Raw genomic sequence first — 22,709 nt, 5'->3', positions numbered from 1 at the left:
AAGAATGGTGTGGAGGAAGGAGCACTTTACATCTACTGCAGTTAAAGATTCCCAGAGCGGGTGTTGTCAGGAGTGAGCAGTAGCTTTCATATTCTCTGTATCGTGGTCCATTAGCTGCCATTTAAAAAACATACATAAAAGTAGGTGGAATTGTATGATGAACCTTATCTACTCACCACCCAGGTTTCACAGTTACCAGCTCATGATCATTCTTATTTCATCTGACCTCTACCTAGTTCCCCTCTAACTGTGTTTGTTGGTCGTGCGGTCTAGAAGCTTGGTCAGATTCAAATTTAACTATTATTTTTTGGGCAAATTGCTTTAAGATTTTGGTTTCTCACAGTAATAAAAATATCCATTTCTTTAAGCTTTTTAGTACGATAACTTTTCTATTTTCATTATGTTGGAACTCTTACCCTAGTTTTCACAGAAATTCATTTCTTCCTTGACACATCTTTGACTAGTTTGCTTTTGACCCCAGGCAGTTTAGCAATTTTGTAATATTTCCTATCCATAATTCCTCCAGAATATGTTTTCTGCCTTCTGTTCTTCTTTTCATAGACTTGAACTGTAGATCATGATGACTTGCAGGCATTTAACTGTCTTTGAAAAAATGACATCTTCTCCTCATCTCTCTGTAGGGGATGTTCCAGTAATTTATGGTAAATACTGCATTGTTTATACATTTCACCAAAAAGGCTACTCTTCATTCAAGTTATTTGCCTAGTGCCTATTCTTCCAGGAGGAAAACTGGAGCTTTCAAGTTATTATGTCACTCTGAATGGCTTGTATTTCGCCATTCTTCGTCTTTCTGAACATTTGTCCTGTCAAATGTGGACCACTGCGAGGTTTTTCTCTTTAGGGGTTTTCATCCTGCTCCTCTTATCACTCTGCCTTTTCCTATTCCACAATTTCTCAGTCTTCTTTATGCTAAAACGTTGCTTATGAATATTACATTTTCTTAAGTTCCATCATTTTATTTTGTATGAAGCTCAAAAACGTATCTTCATCTCACATTTTCTCTTGTTAGAGATGAGAGTATTTTTCATGATGCAGCGTTCAAGTAAAGAAGTAGAGACAGTGGTTTAAGGAAGTTTCCCTGCCACCTTGCAGATGGTTGTCCTGGCTAGGTGGTCACTAAAGAGAATCGCAGTGTCCTCTTCCCGGGTCATTGAGGGAAAAGGATGCTTGAACATACTCTTTGGGATGTGCTACTTACTTCTCACCATCAGGTGGCACTGCAGATTAATCAGTTTATTTTTACATCCTAATAGGACATTGTCTCTGCAATGGCACCCCACTCCAGTACTCTTGCCCTGAAAATCCCATGGACGGAGGAGCCTGGTAGGCTGCAATCCATGGGGTCGAGAAGAGTCGGACACGGCTGAGCGACTTCACTTTCACTTTTTACTTTCATGCATTGGAGAAGGAAATGGCAACCCACTCCAGTGTTCTTGCCTGGAGAATCCCAGGGATGGGGAAGCCTTGTGGGCTGCCGTCTATGGCGTCGCACAGAGTCGGACACGACTGAAGTGACTTAGCAGCAGCAGCAGCAGCAGGACATTGTCTGGTAAAGGAGTATGTTGATGTGGAAGCTTTCATAACACATGAAAAGACCTCAAAGTGGAATTAAAGATAAACACACTATTGCTAACAAACACAAATTTATTTTCCTTTTATGTGATGAAAGTGTACAATATATATGTATGTGGAGCATTATGTAAAAGAAAAGTAATAAATCAAAAATGTTTTTTGTTCGTTTCATTTTTCTCAGTCTGTTAAATATTTTAAACTCTTGACATCACTTGATAAGGATTTTTAGAGATGAATATTTATAGTTAAAACTGGGTTATAAGGCTCAAAGTCCCCTTCATGAGGAGGATTGTCTTTTGGTAAATGTTGCTATCACAGATCTAGGTAAATATAGCAGAACTATTGCTTATCAACTCTTGCTACTGAAAACCAAGTTTGTAAGCTTTCTCCTGAATGTTTTGATGAGAGTGCACTTATTGACCACATTATCTACTTAAATGTGCATATTTAATATATCGCCATGATCTCTTGGTATGTGCTTGTCAAGAGAAATACATCATGATTTGAAGCTCTTGGAATGTTTTAGGATTACAGAAGAGAAATCAAGCAAATATTCCCATGCAAATTTATAATAGATATAAAGTGAAAATTCTTGGCCTTAAAAAAAAATCATTTTTCATCATAAAAGTGAAATGTGTAGACTCTTAAAATCCCTCTAACTTCTGGGACTACTTTAGAACAGTACTGTTTATAATTCTGTTTCTCGCTTGTCTTTATTCTTAGACATTTTTTATTTATATAGCTTTGCTGCATATATTTTATGTAGTATTTTTTTATTTGACATTATAGATACTCCTCTAATTACACAACAGACTAAAAAAGACCATTTTTAAAATTCTGATTGGTTTAGGATTTAAACTTGGATTTCTACCACTAAGGAGTTTGTAGGTCCTTTGAAACTCTTGAATAGATAGAATATTTTAGGAGTAGGGAAGAGTAAGCAAGGGAATATCTCCTCTCTTTCTTGTTGTTTTCTATGTTTTATTGTGTATTTTTTATCCCAAAGTAGATCAGTCTTTGACTGCATGACATCTTGTAGAGAATTTTTCAATAGCTCTGATGGTTCTTTAATGTAAAGGTATTTGGAGATATATGGAAGCATTTCGAGTCAAAACCGTCTTTATGTATACTGTGCAAGGATGCTAAACAACCTATAATGCACATATGGAGGAGAATTTTCCTGTTAAGAAACTGAAGTGAATTCAAATGGTGCAGTGTGGATTTGAATGGGACTAGCATCTCTGGTTTTTCCAGTGGTCATGTATGGATGTGAGAGTTGGACTATGAACAAAGCTGAGCGCCAAAGAATTGATGCTTTTGAACTGTGGTGTTGGAGAAAACTCTTGAAGAGTCCCTTGGACTGCAGGGAGATCCAAGCAGTCCATCCTAAAGGAGATCAGCCCTGGGTGTTCTTTGGAAGGAATGATGCTAAAGCTGAAACTCCAATCTTTGGCCACCTGATGCGAAGAGTTGACTCATTGGAAAAGACTCTGATGCTGGGAGGGATTGGGGGCAGGAGGAGAAGGGGACGTCAGAGGATGAGATGGCTGGATGGCATCACTGACTCGATGGATGTGAGTCTGAGTGAACTCTGGGAGTTGGTGCTGGACAGGGAGGCCTGGCGTGCTTCGATTCATGAGGTCGCAAAGAGTCGGATACGACTGAGTGACTGAACTGAACTGAACTGAGCATCTCTGGAACCTTCCAGATTATTGCAGAAGTCTTATGTCCTTTAATCTTGCTTTAATTTCTTAAACTATTACTCTTTCTTGCTCTTATTAACATTACTTATTAATACTTCAGCCACATGTTTTTCATTTCTTCAGTTACTTTTCTTGGTCTTGTGCTAACTTCGGCATTTACATAGAGCACTTAAAAGAAAATAACAGCTTAATTAAGATATAATGCACAGACCATACAATTCACTCACTGCAAGCATACAATTCAGTGATTTTTAGTATATTCACAGAGTTGTGCGGTCATGACTACCAACAATTTTAGAACATTTCATCACCTCAAACTGTAGTCACTCCACATGTTTCTCAATCCTTTTTTATTTGTGGCTTGGTAGATCCTGTCTTTGTAGCATTGAATAATATTCTGTTGTCTTGATGCACCACAGTTTATTTACCCATCCACCTACTGAAGAATATCTCAATTACTTCCAAGTTTTGGCAGTTAGGAATAAAGCTGCTGTAAACCTGTATGTGTAGGGTTTTGTGTAGATACAAAGGTTCTCAGCTGCTTTGGGTAAATACCATGTGATGCAGTGGCTGGATTGTATAGTAAAAGGATGTTTAAGAAACCACCAAACAGTTGTCTAAAGCGGTTATACAATTTTGTACTTCCGCCAGCGATGTCTGAGAGTTCCTGTTGCTCCACGTTCTTGCTGCCTATCATTTGGCCATTCTAATAGGTGTAGTGTATCTCATTGACATTTTAATTTGTGTTTCCCCGATAGCATATGACGTGGAGCACCTTCTTAATTATTTTCACATCTGTATATCTTCTTTGGTAAGGTGTTTGTTAAGGTCTTTGGCCCGTTTTTTAATCAGACTGTTTGATTTTTTTTGTTGTTGAGTCTTCAGTTCGGTTCAGTCGCTCAGTCACGTCCGACTCTTTGTGACCCCAGGGACTACAGCATGCATTTTGCCTTTTCTTCTTCTTTTTTTTTTTTTTTGGCCATGCTGCACAGCAAGCAGGATCTTAGTTCCCTGACCAGGGATTGAACCTGAGTCCCCTGCAGTGGAAGCACGGAGCCTTATCCACTGGACTGCCAGCTAGTCCTGTTCAGTTCAGTCACTCTGTCATGTCCAACTCTTTGTGACCCCATGGAGTGCCAGGTAGTCTTGAGAGTTCTTTTTATATTTTGGATAACAATTCATTATCAGATATGTCTTTTGTATATATTTTATCCCTGTATGTGGTTTGTCTTCTCATTCTTGATACTATCTTTTGCAGAACAGAAGTTTCTAATTTTAGTGAAGTCCAGCTTATCAATTATTTCTTTTATGGATTGTGTCTTTGGTATTGTGTCTAAAAACAAACCACCACACCCAAGGTCATCTAGGTTTTCTCCTAGGTTATTTTCTGGAATTTTATATTTAAATGTAGGTCTGTGATCCATTTTGAGTTAATTTTTGTGAAAGATGTAAAGCCTATGTTTAGATTCATTTTGTTTTGCATATGGAGGTTCAGTTGATCCTGTACCATTTATTGAAGAGACTGTCTTTCCTCCATTGTATGGCCCTTGCTCCTTTGTCAAAGATTGAATTTATGGGTGTCTATTTCCGGGCTTTCCAATCTGTTTCATTGATCTGTTTGTCTACTCTTTCACCAGAATCACTCTCTTGATTCCTGTAGCTTTACAGTAAGTCTTGAAGTGGATAATGTTAGTCTCCCAGTTTGTTCTTCAGTATTGTAGTGGCTATTCCAGGTCTTTTGTTTCTCTGTGTAAAGATTAGAATCAGATTGTTTGTATCTGTAAGACAATTTTTTTGAGTTTTGGTTCCAATCAAAATCCAAAAATCAGGTTGAGAAGAAGTAACATGTTGACAGTGTTGAGTCTTCCTATCCATGAACATGAAATATCTATTTATTTAGTTGTTCTTTGAGTTTGTTCATTGGTATTTTGTTGTTTTCCTCATAGAGATCATGTATATATTTTGTTCAGTTTATATCTAAATATTTAGTTTTGGGGGGTGCTAATGTAAATGATACTGTGTTTTTAATTTTCACTTCCACTTGTTCATTGTTGGTATACAGGAAAGCATTTGACTTTTGTATATTCACCTTGTATCCCACGGCATTGCTATAAATTGCCCATTAGTTCCAGGAGATTTTGGTTGATTCTTCCAGATTTCTACATAGATGATCATGTCATCTTCAGACAGACCAGATTTGGTCTTCCTTTCTGATCTATATACCTTTTCTTTTCTTACCTTTATTGTATTATGAAGGACTTACAGGTCCGTGTTGAAAAGAAGTGGTAAGAGGGAATGGCCTTCCTTTGTGCCTGATGTTAGTGGGAAAGCTTTGTTTCTCACCATTAAGTATGGTGTTGTCTGTGGGTTTTCTGTAGATAGTGTTTATAAGGTTGAGAAACCTCCCCTCATCTTTTGCCTTTTAATTAGATATCTTTTTTGAATTGTAAAAATTCTTTATATATTTTGCATATAAGTCACATATCAGATATTGTTGTTGTTCAGTTGCTACATTGTGTCCGACTCTTTGAGACCCCACTGCAGCGCACCAGGCTCCCCTGTCCTTCACCATCTCCTGGAGTCTGCACGAATTCATGTTCATTGAGTCGGTGATGCCATCCAACCATCTCATCCTCTCTCTACCCCTTCTCCTGCCTTCAGTCTTTCCCAGCATCAGGGTCTTTTGCAGTGAATCAGCTCCTCGTGTCAAGTAGCCAAAGACTGGAACTTGGGCCATAAAGAAAGCTGAGCATGGAAGAGTTGATGCTTTTGAACTGTGGTGTTGGAGAAGACTCTTGAGAGTCCCTTGGACATCAAGGAGATCAAACCAGTCAATCCTAAAGGAAATCAGTCCTGAATATTCATTGGAAGGACTGATGTTAAAGCTGAAACTCCAGTACTTTGGTCACCTGATACGAAGAACTGACTCATTTGAAAAGACCCTGATGCTGGGAAAGATTGAAGGCAGGAGGAGAAGGGGACAACAGAGGATGAGATGGTTGGATGGCATCACCAACTCGATGGACATGAGTTTGAGCAAGCTCTGTGAGTTGGTGATGGACAGGGAAGCCTGGCGTGCTGCAGTCCATGGGGTCGCAAAGAGTCGGACACGACTGAGCATCTGAACCAAACTCATTTGCCATGAATTGATGGAACTGGATGCCATGAACTTAGTTTTTTGAATGTTGAGTTTTAAAGCCAGCTTTTTCACTCTCCTCTTTCACCTTCATCAAGAGGCTCTTAGTTCCTCTTTGCTTTCTGCCATTAGGGTGGTATCATCTTCATATCTGAGGTTGTAGATACTTCTGGCAATCTTAATTCCAGCTTGTGATTCATTCAACCTGGCATTTTGCATGATGCACTCTGCATGTAAGTTAAATAAGCAGGGTGACAATATACAGCCTTGATGTACTCCTTTCCCAATTTTGAGCCAGTGCATTGTTCTTTGTCTGGTTCTAATTGTTGCTTCTTGACCTGCATACAGGTTTCTCAGAAGGCAGGTAAGGTGGTCTGGTATTCCCATCTTTTAAGAATTTTCCTCAGTTTGTTGTGATCCACACAGTCAAATGCTTTAGTTTAGTCAATTTGCAAATATTTTCTCCCATTCTGTGAATTGTCTACTTTCTTGATGGTATTGTTTGGTAAAGTTTTAAATTTTGATGACTATAATTGTTCTTAGTTTAATTGCATGTGCTTTGGTATCATATTTGAGAATGCTTTACCTGGTCCAAAGTCATGAAGATTTACTGCTAGACCTTCTAAGAGTTTTATAGAGTTAACTCTTCATGCTTAGCTCTGTGATTCATTTGGAGTTAATTTTTGTTTATGGTATAAGGAAGAGGTCCAGCTATTCTTTGTATGTTGATATTCAGTGGTTCCCTCACTGTTTGTTGAAAAGACTGTTCTTTTTCTATCGAATTGTCTTGGTGCCCTTGTTGAAAATCACTTGCCTTTAAATGTAAGGGTCTATCTGGACTTTAAAATCTGTTTCATTAATGTGTATATCTGGCCTCTTGCCAGTACCAACACTGTCTTGATTACTGTAGCTCCATTGTAAGCTTTGAAATCTGGAAGTGTGAATGTTATTTCCGTATTTTTGTTTCTGATTGCAATCTGATAACTTATTTGTATGATTTCAATTCTTTTAAATGTGTCGAGACTAAGTTTTTGGTCTAGCATTATGGTCTCTCCTGGAGAATGTTTGATGTACGCCTGAGATGAATGTTTGCTTGCATTCTACTGTTGTTGAGTGGAATGTTTGTTAGGTTTGGTTTGTGTATCATGTTGTTCAAAACATATTTCCTTGTTCATCTTCTTTCTAGATGTTCCGTTCATTTTTAAAAAGTGGAGTATTGAAATCTCCAGCTGTTACTGTTTGTGGTTGAGCATCCTGGGGTGGGCATGATTGAGGCCCACTGTGCTTGGCCTGATAGTCCTGGGGTAGAGCTTCTGACCTGTGAGTGCTGCCAGGCTGGCAGAAGAGTACCCAGAGCTTTTGGCTGTGCTTGTCTGGAACAGAGCTGCAGTGTGTAGCTGGGGCAGATGAGAAATGCTGGCCGCCTGCCCCTTGTGGGGAGAAACTGCAGCCTCCTGTCTTGGCTCATTCTGCCTGGAGGATGGCCTCTGTCAGTCTGGGGAGCAGCAGGGAGCTTGTGGCTCAAATGCCACAGATTCTTGCTATTTTTACCAAAATTTAGCAGTATTTCTTGTGTAAGCGTTTCTGCGTTTGCTGTGTGTCCTTAAACATACTTTCCAGAGACTGAAAATGGTTCCTTTTGTAACTTTTATCAGTCACAGTTGTTATACTGAGGAGAGGATCTATGGAGCTCTTCATGCCATCGTTCCTGAAGTATTCTCTTTTCTTTCTTTAAAAAAAAAAAAAATATATATATATATATATATATATGTATTTATTTATTTTTGGCTGTGCTGGGTCTTCATAGACATGGGCTCTCTCTAGTTGCAGCAGGTGGGGGCTACACTTGATTGCAGCGCACGGGCTTCTCGGTGCGGCGCTGGCTTCTCTTATGGAGCACCAGCTTAGGCGCACGGGCTTCAGCAGTTGAAGCACGCAGGCTCAGTAATCGCGGTGCACAGGCGTAGTTGCCCTGCAGTTTGTGGGATCTTCCTGGACAAGGGATTGAACCCATGTCCCCTGCTTTGGCAGGCAGATTCTTAACCACTTGGACCACCAGGGAAGTCCTCCTTTCTTTCTTTTAAACTGGACATGGAAGCTAGAGTACTGATTAGATTGTTGCTGATCATTTTTGGTATTTCAGAGATGAGGTTGTATACTTCTTTTTGTATCACCTCGGAAGGCACTTAGCTCAAGTTGTGTAGCTGTTGGTGATACGGTAGTAAATTTGCTTTCTTGGTTGATCTGGTGACTGACAGATCCCTTCATTTTAAAGGTTTATTTCTTCATTGCATTTAGCAAGTAATCTGTGGGATGATACTTAGACACACTGGGAATATCCTGTTCCCCAACAGCTCTTCTTTCACTTAATGGTTTTAGCATCCATATTGATCTATGCCTGAATAAATTATATCACTGAGGGAACCTTTTTTGATTTTGAAATTCTTTTTCCTTCAACTTCTCTTATAATCTTATGCCTTCTTTTTCTCAGTTTACTTACGGCTTTAATTTTTAATAGTAGGGTGGCGTTATTGTTTGTGTGGAATGTCCTAAAACTAAGGATAAACACAGGTAATGTAGTAGACTAAAAAATTGTCATGACTGGAATTGAAGTTGATGTAGGCCTGAGAAGTCTGTTTTTTGGTGACAGGCAGAGGTATTGGCTTTTCTTTATTTATTTCTTTTAATGAAAATTAGTTTGTTTTCAACTGTAGGCACATCTGTATTATCTTTGGACTTTGGATTTTTCCAGACTTGGGAAGATATCTTACAGAATCAAGCTTAGAAAGCCCACTTACAAGGTCTGAGTGTTTTAGGCTCTTGGTCACATATCGCTAGATTATTTAGACTTTAATAGCATTGAAGAGTATTGTAGTTCCAGTAATGAATAAATTGAACTGACCGACTTGTGAAATAGTGAGAAGGGCGACTTGCCCTTTTAATTTTCACCTTCTCCTTTCTTTATATTGTTCTTAGGGGAAAAAAGGAGTATGCATTTAGATTTTGAATAATTCTGTTCAGTAGTATAGTTAAGAGCTTATAAAATGCTCATAAGGAGTGTGTTTCCTCTTGCTTATGATTTTGAAACTATTCAAAATAATGAAAATCAAAACAACCTCAGTGTATGCATGATTAATTAGAAAACCTAGGCAAATTTAATCTGTTTGCTTCGTTGTCTCCAGGGTCTTGATAATTAATAGGAACACTGAAAGGCAAAGGATACCTGGTTTTAACATAGGCGTGGGGTTTCTCTCACCACACACAGACCTGTAGCAGCACCTGCGCTGTGAGAGACTAGCTTCTCTGGCCTTCAGGCCTCCCTTTTGATGATCCTGTCATGCCGTGAAGATCCTGTTGGGTCCTTTGGGAAGTGTCCTGTTGTCTTATCAGTTAGTCTGTGTCTATCTCTGCCTCTCCTCCTGCCCTCTGCCCCGCCTCCCTTCTTTTCTCATTCCTTACACCTTCTCCTTTTCTTCTTCCCTCTCTTGCTTTGTCAGTCTCAGGTCTCCAGTTTTTTTGGAGACTAGTTTTATGTCTGCCTCAACTGCCATGTGCAGATAACAGTAGCAGCGCTATTATATTTCTGCATGCTAATTCCAAAAGAAAGATGCTGGAGGTTAGTTTCCAGGTGTGCTATCCTTCAAACTGACTCTAGTAGTCAGTAGTCATCTGCCTTTTATCCTAAGTGAAGTTTACTTCCACACTGTTACAGTTAAATGACTCAGTACATTTCTCTGTTCTTTTTTGCCATTGTTGTCCTTTCAAGAGAACTCCACCACTGAGTTCCGCATAAATACTTAACACATAGAAAATGTAGTCCTTTTGTTGCAGGAAGGGGGACCCCTTCCAGAGCCCGAAACTGGGCTCTTGTCTAACACTCGGAAATGAGTTGTCCGAGGAGACACATGTGCTGACAAATCAAGAGATTTTATTGGGAAAGGGCGCCTGGGCGGAGAGCAGTAGGGTAAGGGAACCCAGGAGAACATGCTGCCACATGGCTTGCAGGCTCGGGTTTTATGGTGATGGGATTAGTTTCCGGGTTGTCCTTAGCCAATCATACTGACTTAGAGTCCTTCAGAGTCCTTCCTGATGGTGCACGCCTTGTTCAGCCAGGATGGATGCCGGAGAGAAGGATTCCAGGAGGTGGTCGGACAGGTGGTGTCTCCTTTTGACCTTTCCTGAACTCTTCTGGTTGGTGGAGGCTTATTAGTTCCCTGTTCCTCACCAGGCCCTCCTGTCCTAAAACAACTCATGCAAATAGTTACTATGGTGCCTGGCCAGGGTGGGCAGTTTCAATCAGTGTGCTTCCCCTAACACTTTTAGATTTCTGATGGATTCAGGAATCCTTTTCTCCAGGAACCTGTTATGGGAGTGTGTGGTGTGTTTCTAGGTGTTCGGGAGCAGGATGGTGTGGTGAGGCTGTTTTATGATTCAGTAGGAAGAGCTGAGTTTCCAGAACCTTGATATCAGGCCTCGCTCTGCCATGTACTAGTTTTCTGCAGTGATCCCGGGCAACTCTCTTGATAGCTGTAAATTCTTCCTCTATGAAACAATGATACTAATACATATGCCACATTTGCTTTTTATTGGTTTGGTATGGGATCTTTAAAAAATTTAATATGCTTTAGTAATGTGGTATTTTAAATAATCCATTATGATGGGACTGTCATTGCTGAATTGTTAATTTTTGAGGATATACTTAATCTGCAATTCAGGAACTGACTGCTGCCTAAAGCTTCCCTTGTAAGTTAATTAGTACTTGGAAATATTTCCAGTAGAAGTTACAAATGATGATTTGTTTCTCACACCAAAAAACCTTCTTACCCATTAGATAAACCACTCATAATATTGTTTTTGTGGGGGAAATGTACTCTGGATTCCAACTGGTATTCTAGAAATGTATTTTTCATAGTTTGTTTTAATAATTCTCTCTTCCTCCCACCTCATCATTCTCCATATTTTGGGGAAAAGACCCTTTTCAATTCTTAACAACTATTTTAGTACTTGGCACGGCATTGGTTCTCCAAATATATATAAACTAAGCTCTCCCTCTCAGACTGAAATGGGCCTCTTGGAAGCAAGGATCAAAAGCGAGAGGAGGCGAGGACAGGGCATATACTTCTGGGGAGGACCTGGATGGAGCAGGGTGCTGGGGGGAGGTAGGGATTCTGTCATTTACATTGGACCAGGTGAATCATGAAGTTTGCTGTTGTAGAGTTGCTGAGGAGTGTCCAACTCTTTTGCAACTCCATTGACTGTAGCCTACCAGGCTCCTCTGTCCACAGGATTTTCCAGGCAAGAATACTAGAGTGGGTAGCTGTTTCCTTCTCCAGGGGATCTTCCCAACCCAGGGATAGAACCTGTGTCTCCTGCATTGGCAGGTGGATTCCTTTTACCACTGATCCACCAGGGAAGCCCAAAGGATGAGGGTAAGTGGGACATAAAGATTAGAGTATATAGACTTAAGGATTGCTTTGTCACGTAGGTCCAGAGAAGTGTAAAGTGTGAAGGTGTGTATATGTGTGTGTGTATGAGTGCTCTGCATAATCTTTGTTCTAGGTATAAATTGCTCTGGGGGTTGGCAGTGGTCAATGATTTTATTTTTATAGTAGTAGCCCAAAACAGAGACATGGTATTTTTCTTTCTTTTTAGGGTTGAAGTAGGGATGAGTTCTGGTGGAGCCTTTCTCTATTATTATATTCACATGTTCTTCCTGTCTTCCCGGGGCTTTTTTTTGGCGCATGTACTAAAGTCCAGACACTTTAGTTTTTCCCCTACAAAGTCTTCACATGATCTTCCTGCCCATTTCTCCAACCTTAACTAGTACTACTTTCCCCTCTTCTCATTAAATGTCAATTATACTGGCTTTCTTAGGTTTGTTTATAATATTAAAACCTTGTTTTCAGTTGTTTTCCGTATCCAGATCTCTGCTTTCAGATTTTTGCCTGGCTGGGTCTCTCTTGTCATTCTCACGTCTCTTGTAAATGTCACTAGAGAAGACTTCTCAGAATACTCAGTCTAAAGTAGCACAGTCAGAGTCCATCTTTAACATTACCTTATTTTCTTTACCCACTACCTCCTATCACCTCCTAATGCTGTCTTCTTCCACTAGAATGTAAACTGTGTGAAGTCAGGGACACCGTGTTGTTCACGGCTGTATTCTCAGCACCTGGAACAGTGCCTGGTACACAAAAGGCTTTCAGTAATTTCGTTAAATAAATCAGTTAATTAGCTTCTGTGTGGTTCAGTGTGAAGTCCTTTATTGTTGAGAATTGGTCACTGTTGTTAATTCATCAAGTATCTACCCACTATCTATTGTGTGTCTTGGGCTTGTGGACCACAGATGGCTTAGGTGTCTGTCCTGTCACTCATGAGATACTGATTAAGAGTAGTGGCTTTGGTCTTCAAGTCCAGGGACTGCCACTTAGTAGACTGTGACCGTGGCAAGCTAAGGTCTCTGAGCCTTTAGTTTCCTACCTAACATATGGTGATAATAGTATCTACCACATAGAATAATTATTAGGAATAAATAAGTAAAGCACTTAACTGCAGTACTTGGCATGTAATATATGCTCAGATACTGGCTTTTTTAAAAAAAACCTTTATTATTATTCTGTTTTGCTTGGGGGAGAATCAGTGAATTCCTGCTCTTCATACTTCAGACAGTTCCCTTGTGAGAACTGCAAATCAGTGCTGGTCTGCCTTCCTTTTCAGGGATGTATAATGGAAGCCCCTGTATGTTTCGTCATCCACAGCACTAGCAGTAGAGCTGGGCTTTCAGATGCACCTCAGTTTTAGATGTTCTAAAAGTGCTTCTCAAACTTTGACAATTATTAGGATTTACCTAGAGGACTTATTAAAGCACAGCCCTTTGCCCCAGCGCCTCCTGCCGTCAGCCCCTGTTTTCATTTGCTAGGTTTGGAGAGAAGATTGAGAATTTGTGTTTCTGTGAGATGATGCTGGTGTTGCCAGTCCTTGATTGGTGCCACTTTGAGTGGTTTTTTTCTAGAGTTGTGTTAATATGGTAGCCACTAGCCACATGTGGCTATTGAGTACTTGAAATTGGGTTAGTTTGAAATGAGATGTACCTTAAGTATAAAATATACACAGGATTTTGAAGATTTAGTATAAAAGATGTAAAATATCACATTATTAGTATTTTCAAAATATTGAAAGGATAACATTTTGGATATATTGAGTTAAATATTATATAATAAAACGAATTTTATGTGTTTCTGTTTCTTAATGTGTCTACTGGAAAAGGTAAAAATTACATACATGGCTTGCTTTTGTGACTTGCATTGTATTTCAACTAAGTAGAAAGGTATATTGCCGTCATCTTTATTTTATTTTTTTTTAAACATTTTAACTAATTAAATAATTTATTTTTGACTGCACAGGATCTTCACTGCTTTGCGTGGGCTTTCTCTAGATGTGGTTCCCCAGGCTTCTCATTGCGGTGGCTTCTCTCGTGAAGAATGGGCTCTTGGTGCTTGGGCTTCAGTAGCTGCTGCGCGCGGGCAGCATATGGGCTCAGTCATGACATGAGGACTCAGTAGTTGTGGTGCACGGGCTCCAGAGCACAGGCTCAGCAGTTGTTCAGCAGCATGTGGAGTCTTCCCTGACTAGGGATCGAACCCATGTCCCCTGCATTGGCAGGTGGATTCTTATCCAACTGTACTACCAGGGAGGTCCTGCCTATCTCTTTAAAGTATCTTCTGGGGCCTCCATAAAGTGAGTCTCTCTTTTACAGCCTATTTTTGAAATCATACATTACCAAGAAACCCTGTAAATTGAGTGAAAATCCATTTACTTATTTTCAAGTGATAATGAAACACAGAAACTTATTCAAGAAGCTCCTATGATGGAAAAGAATCTGAAAAAGTATATACAACATATATATATATAAAATAACTGAATCACCAAGAAAGTTAAAAAAAAACACAAAACTCCTTATTAGTGATGGAGGTAATATATGTTTACCACCCTAGTCAGTTCTAAGATAGAGACAAGAACAGACTACTAATTTATAACCTTAGTCCAACTCCATTGCTAATTGGTAATGTTTGTCTGATTCCAGTTATTATACCCTGGCCCTTCTTAATTCACAAAGGCTTCAAAATGATTAATTTCCTTAAAAGTTATAATACTTTGGGTCAGATTTCTTGTAGAATCAATTTTTGGGACCTTCCCTTTTCTTGAGTCATTGCAATTTAATTACAACTCTTAACAAAGGAAGTAATTTGCTTTTGATTATGGGTTAATGACTTAGACTTTTACTATCTGGAACATTCTTCAGTTTTAGGCAATTGGTATCACAAAGCTAATTCCCAGTCACCTCTGTACCAAGAACTATTTTCTGTCAACTTTTAGTTTTCAGTTAAAAAAAAAAAAAAGTTTTTAAAAAGATTTTTTGGCCATGCTCTGCAGCATGTGGGGTCTTGGTTACCCAACCAGGGGTCAAACCCGAGTTTCCTGTAGTGGAAGCACAGAGTCTGTCACAAAGTCTTAACCACTGGACCACCGAGGAAGTCCTAGTTTTCAGTATAGTTTTGCATACCTTGTATATGTGTATTGTGAACAACTACATATACTTTCCTAACAAACAATCGTACACAATTTTGGGGATGATTAGAAACAGAATCCTAGAGAATTCAATAAATTCCTTATGTGTTTTTAGGATGGTTTCAGACACTATAATAACAAAATCACTCTGGTGTGTACTTAAAACTACCACAACATTGTACATTAACTAGACTTCTGTAAAAAATTTTATTGAAGGATTAGGTGATCCAACCTTTAAGATCCTTTTTAACTTAAGGTTTATATTTTGTTTGTTGGTTTAAGTTCTCTTGCCCCCTCCCCTCCCCCAACACAATATTTCTTGGGTATGCGTTTGTCTTTTATATTAAAAAAAAAGTTTCAGATACATATCATTGGAGGCACCTAAGATGATAACATGAGGTACTTAGCAATCAGTCAAAGCATTCTTTTTGCAGTTCTCTTCCTTCTGGTCTTCCTTTTTTTTTATAATTAATTTTTCTGTATTTTGTTCATCAATTCTAAACATTGAAATCAATCAATTACTTTGTGACTTACAGTTTATGCTTATGCAATATAATTTGCCAAAGAATTTTGAGTGAAGATTAACATTCATATCTCTAAATCTGAGCAATTCAAAAAAGAATGAAACAAGCATCAAGGCCAAGTGGATTTTTCTTTCTTACACCATATAACTTGTTCAAATCATATCATATTTCATGCTAGCTTTTTAAAAACTTTCTTTTTTTGGTTTTACTTAGCGTTTGTAATTGTTCTTTTTCAAAATTATTTTTCAGAGTCCTAGGTCCTTTGCATTTTTGTATGATTTCTACCTTCTGGTCTTCTTAAGGATAAAATGGTTAATACTTTTATAGATTTTATAATGCTTATCTTGAAAAAGAAACAAAATAATTAGAGTCTTGAGCAGGCAGTGTTATTTAACCAGAATTTAGTAATTTTGATGTTTGTTTGTCATTGCCCCTCCCCCCTCCAACTTACTGCCTTATATTTATGGGATAATAAAATGGCATTTTCTTTTAGAAGTAAATTGGTTTAAGCAAAGGCAATTTGACTTATGGGGTTTTTAAGTAAGAGTATGGGTGGTACATGAAAGAGAAATCAAGCAGAAACTTGAAAGAGTAGGTAAATGATTGAAGTATGGGAGCAATTCAGAACATCGAGGCCTTTTCTCCATGTTGGTTACTGTTAATTTTTATGTATAATGTACACTCAGGTATGTCCGTGTCATTTCCAGGTTTCCATGGATCTCAATAGCGCCAGTACTGTTGTTCTTCAGGTCCTAACACAGGCCACCAGTCAGGATACTGCCGTGTTAAAACCCGCTGAAGAGCAGCTGAAACAGTGGGAGACGCAGCCAGGCTTCTACTCGGTGTTGCTGGTGAGTTGTTCTAAAAGAGTTTACTGTTATTTTTGATAGAATGAGGTACTATTATTTTAATTGCTCTAAATTAAATTTAATTTACTTTAGTGAGACTGATCCAGATGTTTGGCTGCCATCCCTCCTCCCACATATTAATTCAGGGCGTGGCTCTTGAGGATGTTTAAGAAGTGTTTGTGATGGTTGATAAATAACCCCTCAGGGTATAGTAAGTCTACATATGAGCCTCAAGTTGGGAACTTTCAGCGATGTGAACGTGTGTACCAGCCCCTGTGTGCATGTCACCTGTTGTACTTACTACTGTGCTTTTCAAGGGACTGGACTGTAAGATTTAAAAAAATTATGTACACATTATTTGTGTGAGAAGTATTATAAACCTCTTATAGTACAGTGCTATATAGCTGATTCTGTTAGTTGGGTACCTTGGCTAACTTTTTTGAACTCAGGAACAAATTGAACTTAAGAACGCTCTCTCAGAACAGAACTGGTCTGTATGTAGGGGACTTACTGGTAGAATCTGCTCAGCAGGCAGCACTGTGCTGATAATCTGTTTTAATGTGTTTAATGCTGACTTGAATGAAGACTATACATGGTACACTTTGATGTTTTGTCTTCGTCCTTATCCTTGCCCCAGTTAATTTACATTGTTGGAATTCTTCATCAGAGGTCTCCCCACTGCTGCATGAGTTGGGTCTACCATGCTCACTTTAAAACATTTTCTTTTCCCCCATCTAAAATTTATTTTCTTAACATATCTGATTTTTTCCCCTGGATATTATGGGAAATAGTATAATAATTAACAGTGCTTTAAATCTTTCTGGGAGTTTAAAGCTTTTGGATAATTAATCAAAATTGTTTTCTCATTACCAGAATGAAAAGATGTCTTTTTGTATTGGAGGCTCGCTTATTCTTTTTCTTCTGAAAATTTGAGAACTCTGATTGGTGTTTGAGATTTAGTTTCCGACCATGGCAAGGAGGTTACAAATTGAATCAAAAACTGATTCAGTATTTGTGACTGGGTCAAAAATTCAGAGCAGAACAGTTTACTGTATCTTGTAAAATAGAAAACCATGGCATTACATACATGTTTTGACTTCATGACTGAAAAGTTTTGAGTTGTTACATTTGAGAAGATATACTAGTCATGCCTAGAAAGGAAATTAAGTATTTGAAGTCATACTGGATATTCTGAATATAACATTAGAAAATTGTCTCCTTGGCACAGTAACACAGAGATAAAAAAACAGAGTAATTTCTAAAGAGACTGAAGAAAGTGTCTTCTTCTCATAGATCATCCCAGCATTGTGTTTGTAAATTTGGGGCATAGTATGTAAGTCTTTAGAAAATCTTGTATCTTTACCCTTCATATGCTTATTTAAATGAGCATGCTTTGTAATTAGCTTTGTGTTTTTTCAGACCAAAATATAAAAGACCTCTGGAATTTCTTATTTTAGTCACTGCTTGACTCTGGGAGAACCAGTAGACTTGCTTGATACTTTCTGTGTAATGTATGAATTATTAATATTAAGTGCCTAGACCTGTTTGTTTTATTTTTATTAGGTTTAATTTTCTTCTTAGAGGGATAGTAAAGTTTCTTTTAGATGCAGTATAGATAATAACAGATTTTGAAACTGCTGAATGTAAGTTATTTCTTTCTTTTTCCCTATTCTCACTGTTTTGGTACATTGGTTCTGTTTGAACCTTAGCCATCCAGATTAGTCTGGAGATTCCTAAATTTGTGTACCTCATCTCAGGTGTGCATTCCAACCTGGTTATTCAATATATTTATGTAATATATATTTACTTGTATTGACATCTGCCGCTTGACTTTTCTTGGTTCCTTGGTATAGCTGAGTTAGGTTGAGATCTACCAGCTTCCACAATATTCCCACATTACTTTCATTCATTCACTCATTTGCTCAATAGATATTTATGAAGTTTCTGCTTTGTCAGGCTCTGTGCTGGACTCCACTCATAAGACACAGCTCAGTCTAGTGTGGAAGGTAGGCATGTAAAGGGTAAGACCTAATGCAATTAATTAGTCTTACAATTAATGTGGTGAGAGAATCGATGCTTTCTTTTGCAAGGACACCCCAAGAGGGACTCTGCCTCAGTTGTCACAGGTCTTAAGGAATAAATAGACATTACCCAACTGTCTTTGTAACTTTTTTTGGTATGCACCTGATTTTTTAAAAATAGGATTATAGTATCATACCTATTTTTAGTACTTAACATATAAAATTTTTTTAATATAGTGAAAGACATACTTCCATATTATTACTTTTGACTTTGAGGTTTTCCCACATAAAGTTGTGTTTAAGAGGTTAGTTCTAGGGATTTGAGTTGTTTTAGGTCTGAATTGTAGTACAATTTTAGTTAACATATTCCTACAATTCCTATTTGTCCCATCTACCCACTATTCTAGAAACACTAAAAATTTTATAATTATGCATGCAGGGTCTTAATTCCCCAACGAGGGGTCAAACCTATGCTCCCTGCAGTGGAAGCGTGGAGTCCTAAGCACTGGACCGCAGGTTAATTCTCACTGTTTGTGATATTTTAAATTATACTGTAAATATTAGTTTTACTCTTCTTATTTCATACACCTTTATAACTATTATAAATTTTTGGTAACAGTTTTAATAAATTTTAAAGGTCACATACCAGTTAGCACTTCTGCGTTTATAATACTTGAAAATATTTTGTTATCTAACTTGTTTGTAAGCATAATTGCTTTGATAAGGAGGATACTTGGAAATTATTTAGTTCATTCTGTTGGGTCTACTTTTTCTTTCTAAATTTAGCTATGTTTATTTTACTTATATAATTTAAAAAATTATTTTTTGGTTGTGCTGGCTCTTCGTTGCTGCCCGAAGGCTTTCTCTAGTTGTGGAGAGCAGGGGCTACTCTCCTGTTGCGGGCCTTCTCATCGTGGTGGCCTTTCTTGTTGCTCTGTGTACATGGGATTTCAGTAGTCACAGCACGCAGACTCGAGGGCTGTAGGGCATATGGGCTTCAGTAGTTTTGGTGCATGCGCTTAGTTCCTCTGTGGTATGTGGATATGGTATCTTCCTGAACAAGGGAGCAAGCCCAGGTCTCCTGCATTGGCAGGTAGATTCTTATCCACTGTAGCACCAGGGAAGTCCTAAAGGTGTTTATTTTAGTTTCATGTGGGTAGATTTTACTGTATAATTAGATTTGTTGTTTCAAGTTTAATTTTTTATTAGGAAAAATTTAAAATATACCTAAAAGTAGAATAGTGAAATGACTCTGTACATAGCCATTACTCAGCTTACATAATTAACATGCTCCTAAGCAGATATGCTTTCTTACATGAATTGTAGAGCTATAGATACTTAGAAAATAACAATATATGTGTAATGATAAAATTTAAGTGGAACATTTAATTACAAATCTATCCATACTTAAATTTTTTTTTTTTTTAATTTTATTGAAGTATAGTTGATGGTGGCGCAGTGGTAAAGAATCCGTCTGCCAGTGCAGGAGATATAAGAGACAAGGGTTCTGTCCCTGGGTTGGGAAGATCCCCTGGAGTAGGAAACGACGATGACTTAGTGACTAAACAACAAACAACAGCAGCATCGTTGATTTCAGTGTGTGATGGTTTCAGTACAGCAGAGTGAATGTTGCTGCTGCTGCTGCTAAGTCGCTTCAGTCATGTCCGACTCTGTGCGACCCCAGAGATGGCAGCCCACCAGGCTCCCCCGTCCCTGGGATTCTCCAGGCAAGAACGCTGGAGTGGGTTGCCATTTCCTTCTCCAATGCATGAAAGTGAAAAGTGAAAGTGAAGTCGCTCAGTCGTGTCCAACTCTTCGCGACCCCATGGACTGCAGCCTACCAGGCTCCTCCGTCCATGGGATTTTCCAGGCAGAGTGAATGTTACTCATATGCATATATCCACTCTTTTTTTTTTTTAATAGTCTTTTCTCATATAGGTCATTACAGAGTATTGGGTAGAGTTTGCTGTGCTATACGGCAGGTTCTTCCTGTCTATTTTACGTATAGTCGTGTGTATATGTCAGTCCCAACCTCCCAATTTATCCTTCCCCTGGTAACCGTAAGTTTGTTTTCTACATCTGTGACTCCACTTTTGTAAATAAGTTTATTTATACCCTTCTGTTAGATTCTACATATAAGCTGTATCATGGGGAAGGAAATGGCAGCCCACTCCAGCATTCGCCTGGAAAATTCCATGGAGCCTGGAGGGCTATCGTCCATGGAGTCGCAAAGAGTTGGACATAACTGAGCTCACACAATAAGCTATATTATACAATATTTGTATTTCTGTGTTTGAAAAATCTATGTGTACTTTATTGTGATATATTAACTATACTTTTAACTTATTACTTATGTTTTTTAAGTTATTTAAAAACTACAAATTATACATTTAACTTAAAATATATAACTTAAAACTATAAATTAACTATACATTTAACTTATTATGTTTTTTAAGTTATTTAAGTATACTTAAATAACTATACTTATTTAACTTATGTTCATTCTGATGCTTTGTTTTTTATTTACAGAATATTTTCACAAACCACACCCTGGATATAAATGTACGGTGGCTTGCTGTGTTGTATTTTAAAAATGGAATTGATCGCTACTGGAGACGTGTAGCACCTCAGTAAGTTCCATCTCTTTTCCCCTCTCAAGCTCGTCCTTTTCACATTCAAGGAGGTCTAAGACTGTCATCCGTTAATCTTCACTCTGTATATATAAAAGAATTCATTTGTGCTTTCTTCAGTAGCACATATACTAAAATGGGAACAATACAGAGATTTATATGCTCCCTGAGCTATGCACATTTGTGATTTGATATTCAAATGAAAAAAAGGTATGTTAACGACTGAAGAAGAAATGTGTTCTACATGGTTAATTACAGATCACTAGTTGTCTTACTGCTTTTCTCTGTGAGTTTTCCCCCCTTTGGGTATAGGATATGTGGACTTCTCATTGGCCTTCTGTTTTCAAGGATCTTTAATTTTATGGGCACAAAATAAATGCTGAAGCATGTTTGAAAAAATGCATCCCCCCCCCCCCCCCTTTTCTTTTTAAGAAATTACAAGGCTAGAATTCTGGAAAATGTCATTGAGAAGGAACTTCCAGGTCATCTCTGAATCAGCTGATGTTCATTGTCTAGTTTTATGCATAATTGCCTCTGTGGTAGAAATTGAGTAGTACCCATTTGTAATGTCATCAATTTCAGTTGTAACTACTCGGTAGGTGGTTAAGTGAAAAAATTTATTGTAATAGTTAATTGCATGTTTTATGACTGATGAAAAGACAGTATAGACAGGACAGGAATTTGATAGAAAATAGTAAACTTTGGTTTGGGGGAAAGAGGCTCAAGAGGGAGTTTGTTGTTGTTTAGTCACTGAGTCATGTCTGACTCTTTGTGACTGGGCTGTAGCCCGCAAGGCTCCTGTTTCCATGGGGTTTTCCAGGCAAGAATATTGGAGTGGGTTGCTATTTTCTTCTCCAGGGGATCTTCCCTGACCCAGGGATCGAACCTTCATCTCCTCCATTGCAGATAGATTCTTCTCTGCTGAGCTCCTGGGGAAGCCCCAAGAGGAGGGGGATATATATATAAAATTATGACTGATTCTCATTGATGTATAGCAGAGACCACTACAATATTGTAAAGCAATTATCCTCCAATTAAAAAAAATAGAAAACTTTGCCAAAGAAGTAACATAGTCTTTATTCTCCAGTAGATGGTACTGCAGCTCTGTAGTTTTTATGTTCATAGGCCCTTTTTAAAAAAATCGAGTGCCTCAAAGTGGGCTGTAAAATATGCTCATGGATCATGCTGGAATTAACTAGAATTTTAAAGGCTACAGTTAGGATGCTATAATATTAAATCTTTTTCTTATTTTAAAATTAATTTCTAATTTTGAGAGAAATGGGATGTTTAGTGATGAGAAAGTATATTTTGTTGTAGGAAACAACGCAGCAAGACATGTTTCTATTGCTATGTCCAATTAAATTTTATGTGTCTCCTAAAATTAATTTTGTTTTACAAGTTATATGAAGAATAAATGACTGTCTTTTGGATGGGAGAATAAATTATGATTAAATATTTCAGATTGTACTTTCATGTAAAGAATTAGAAACTGGAATTTAGTTTAAATTTTATTTTTTTATTTTATTTTATTTTTTACTATTTTAATCTTTTTATTTATTTTTTTTAAATTTTATTTTTAAACTTTACAAAATTGTATTAGTTTTGCTAAATATCAAAATGAATCCGCCACAGTATACATGTGTTCCCCATCCTGAACCCTCCTTTAATTAGGTAGTTAAATCCCAAGCT

General features: G+C 38.0%; 1 protein-coding gene across 6 annotated transcripts in view; it reads left to right on the top strand.

Annotated features, from left to right (window-relative positions):
- Window positions 1-22,709, top strand: part of IPO11 (importin 11) — a 201,395-nt gene that overhangs the window by 7,288 nt on the left and 171,398 nt on the right. For all 6 annotated transcript variants that reach the window (XM_055555038.1, XM_055555039.1, XM_055555040.1 and 3 more), the window contains exons 2-3: window positions 16,229-16,372; window positions 20,920-21,020. In XM_055555038.1, the coding sequence (XP_055411013.1) occupies window positions 16,235-16,372; window positions 20,920-21,020 (239 nt within the window). In that variant the 5' untranslated portion in view covers window positions 16,229-16,234. The remainder of the gene's footprint in view (window positions 1-16,228; window positions 16,373-20,919; window positions 21,021-22,709) is intronic.

The sequence above is a fragment of the Bubalus kerabau genome, chromosome 18, assembly GCF_029407905.1.
Source record: "Bubalus kerabau isolate K-KA32 ecotype Philippines breed swamp buffalo chromosome 18, PCC_UOA_SB_1v2, whole genome shotgun sequence".
NCBI classification, from domain to species: domain Eukaryota; kingdom Metazoa; phylum Chordata; class Mammalia; order Artiodactyla; family Bovidae; genus Bubalus; species Bubalus kerabau.
The sequence above is the reverse complement of the archived record's forward strand: the minus strand, read 5'-3'. Positions and strand labels throughout refer to the sequence as shown.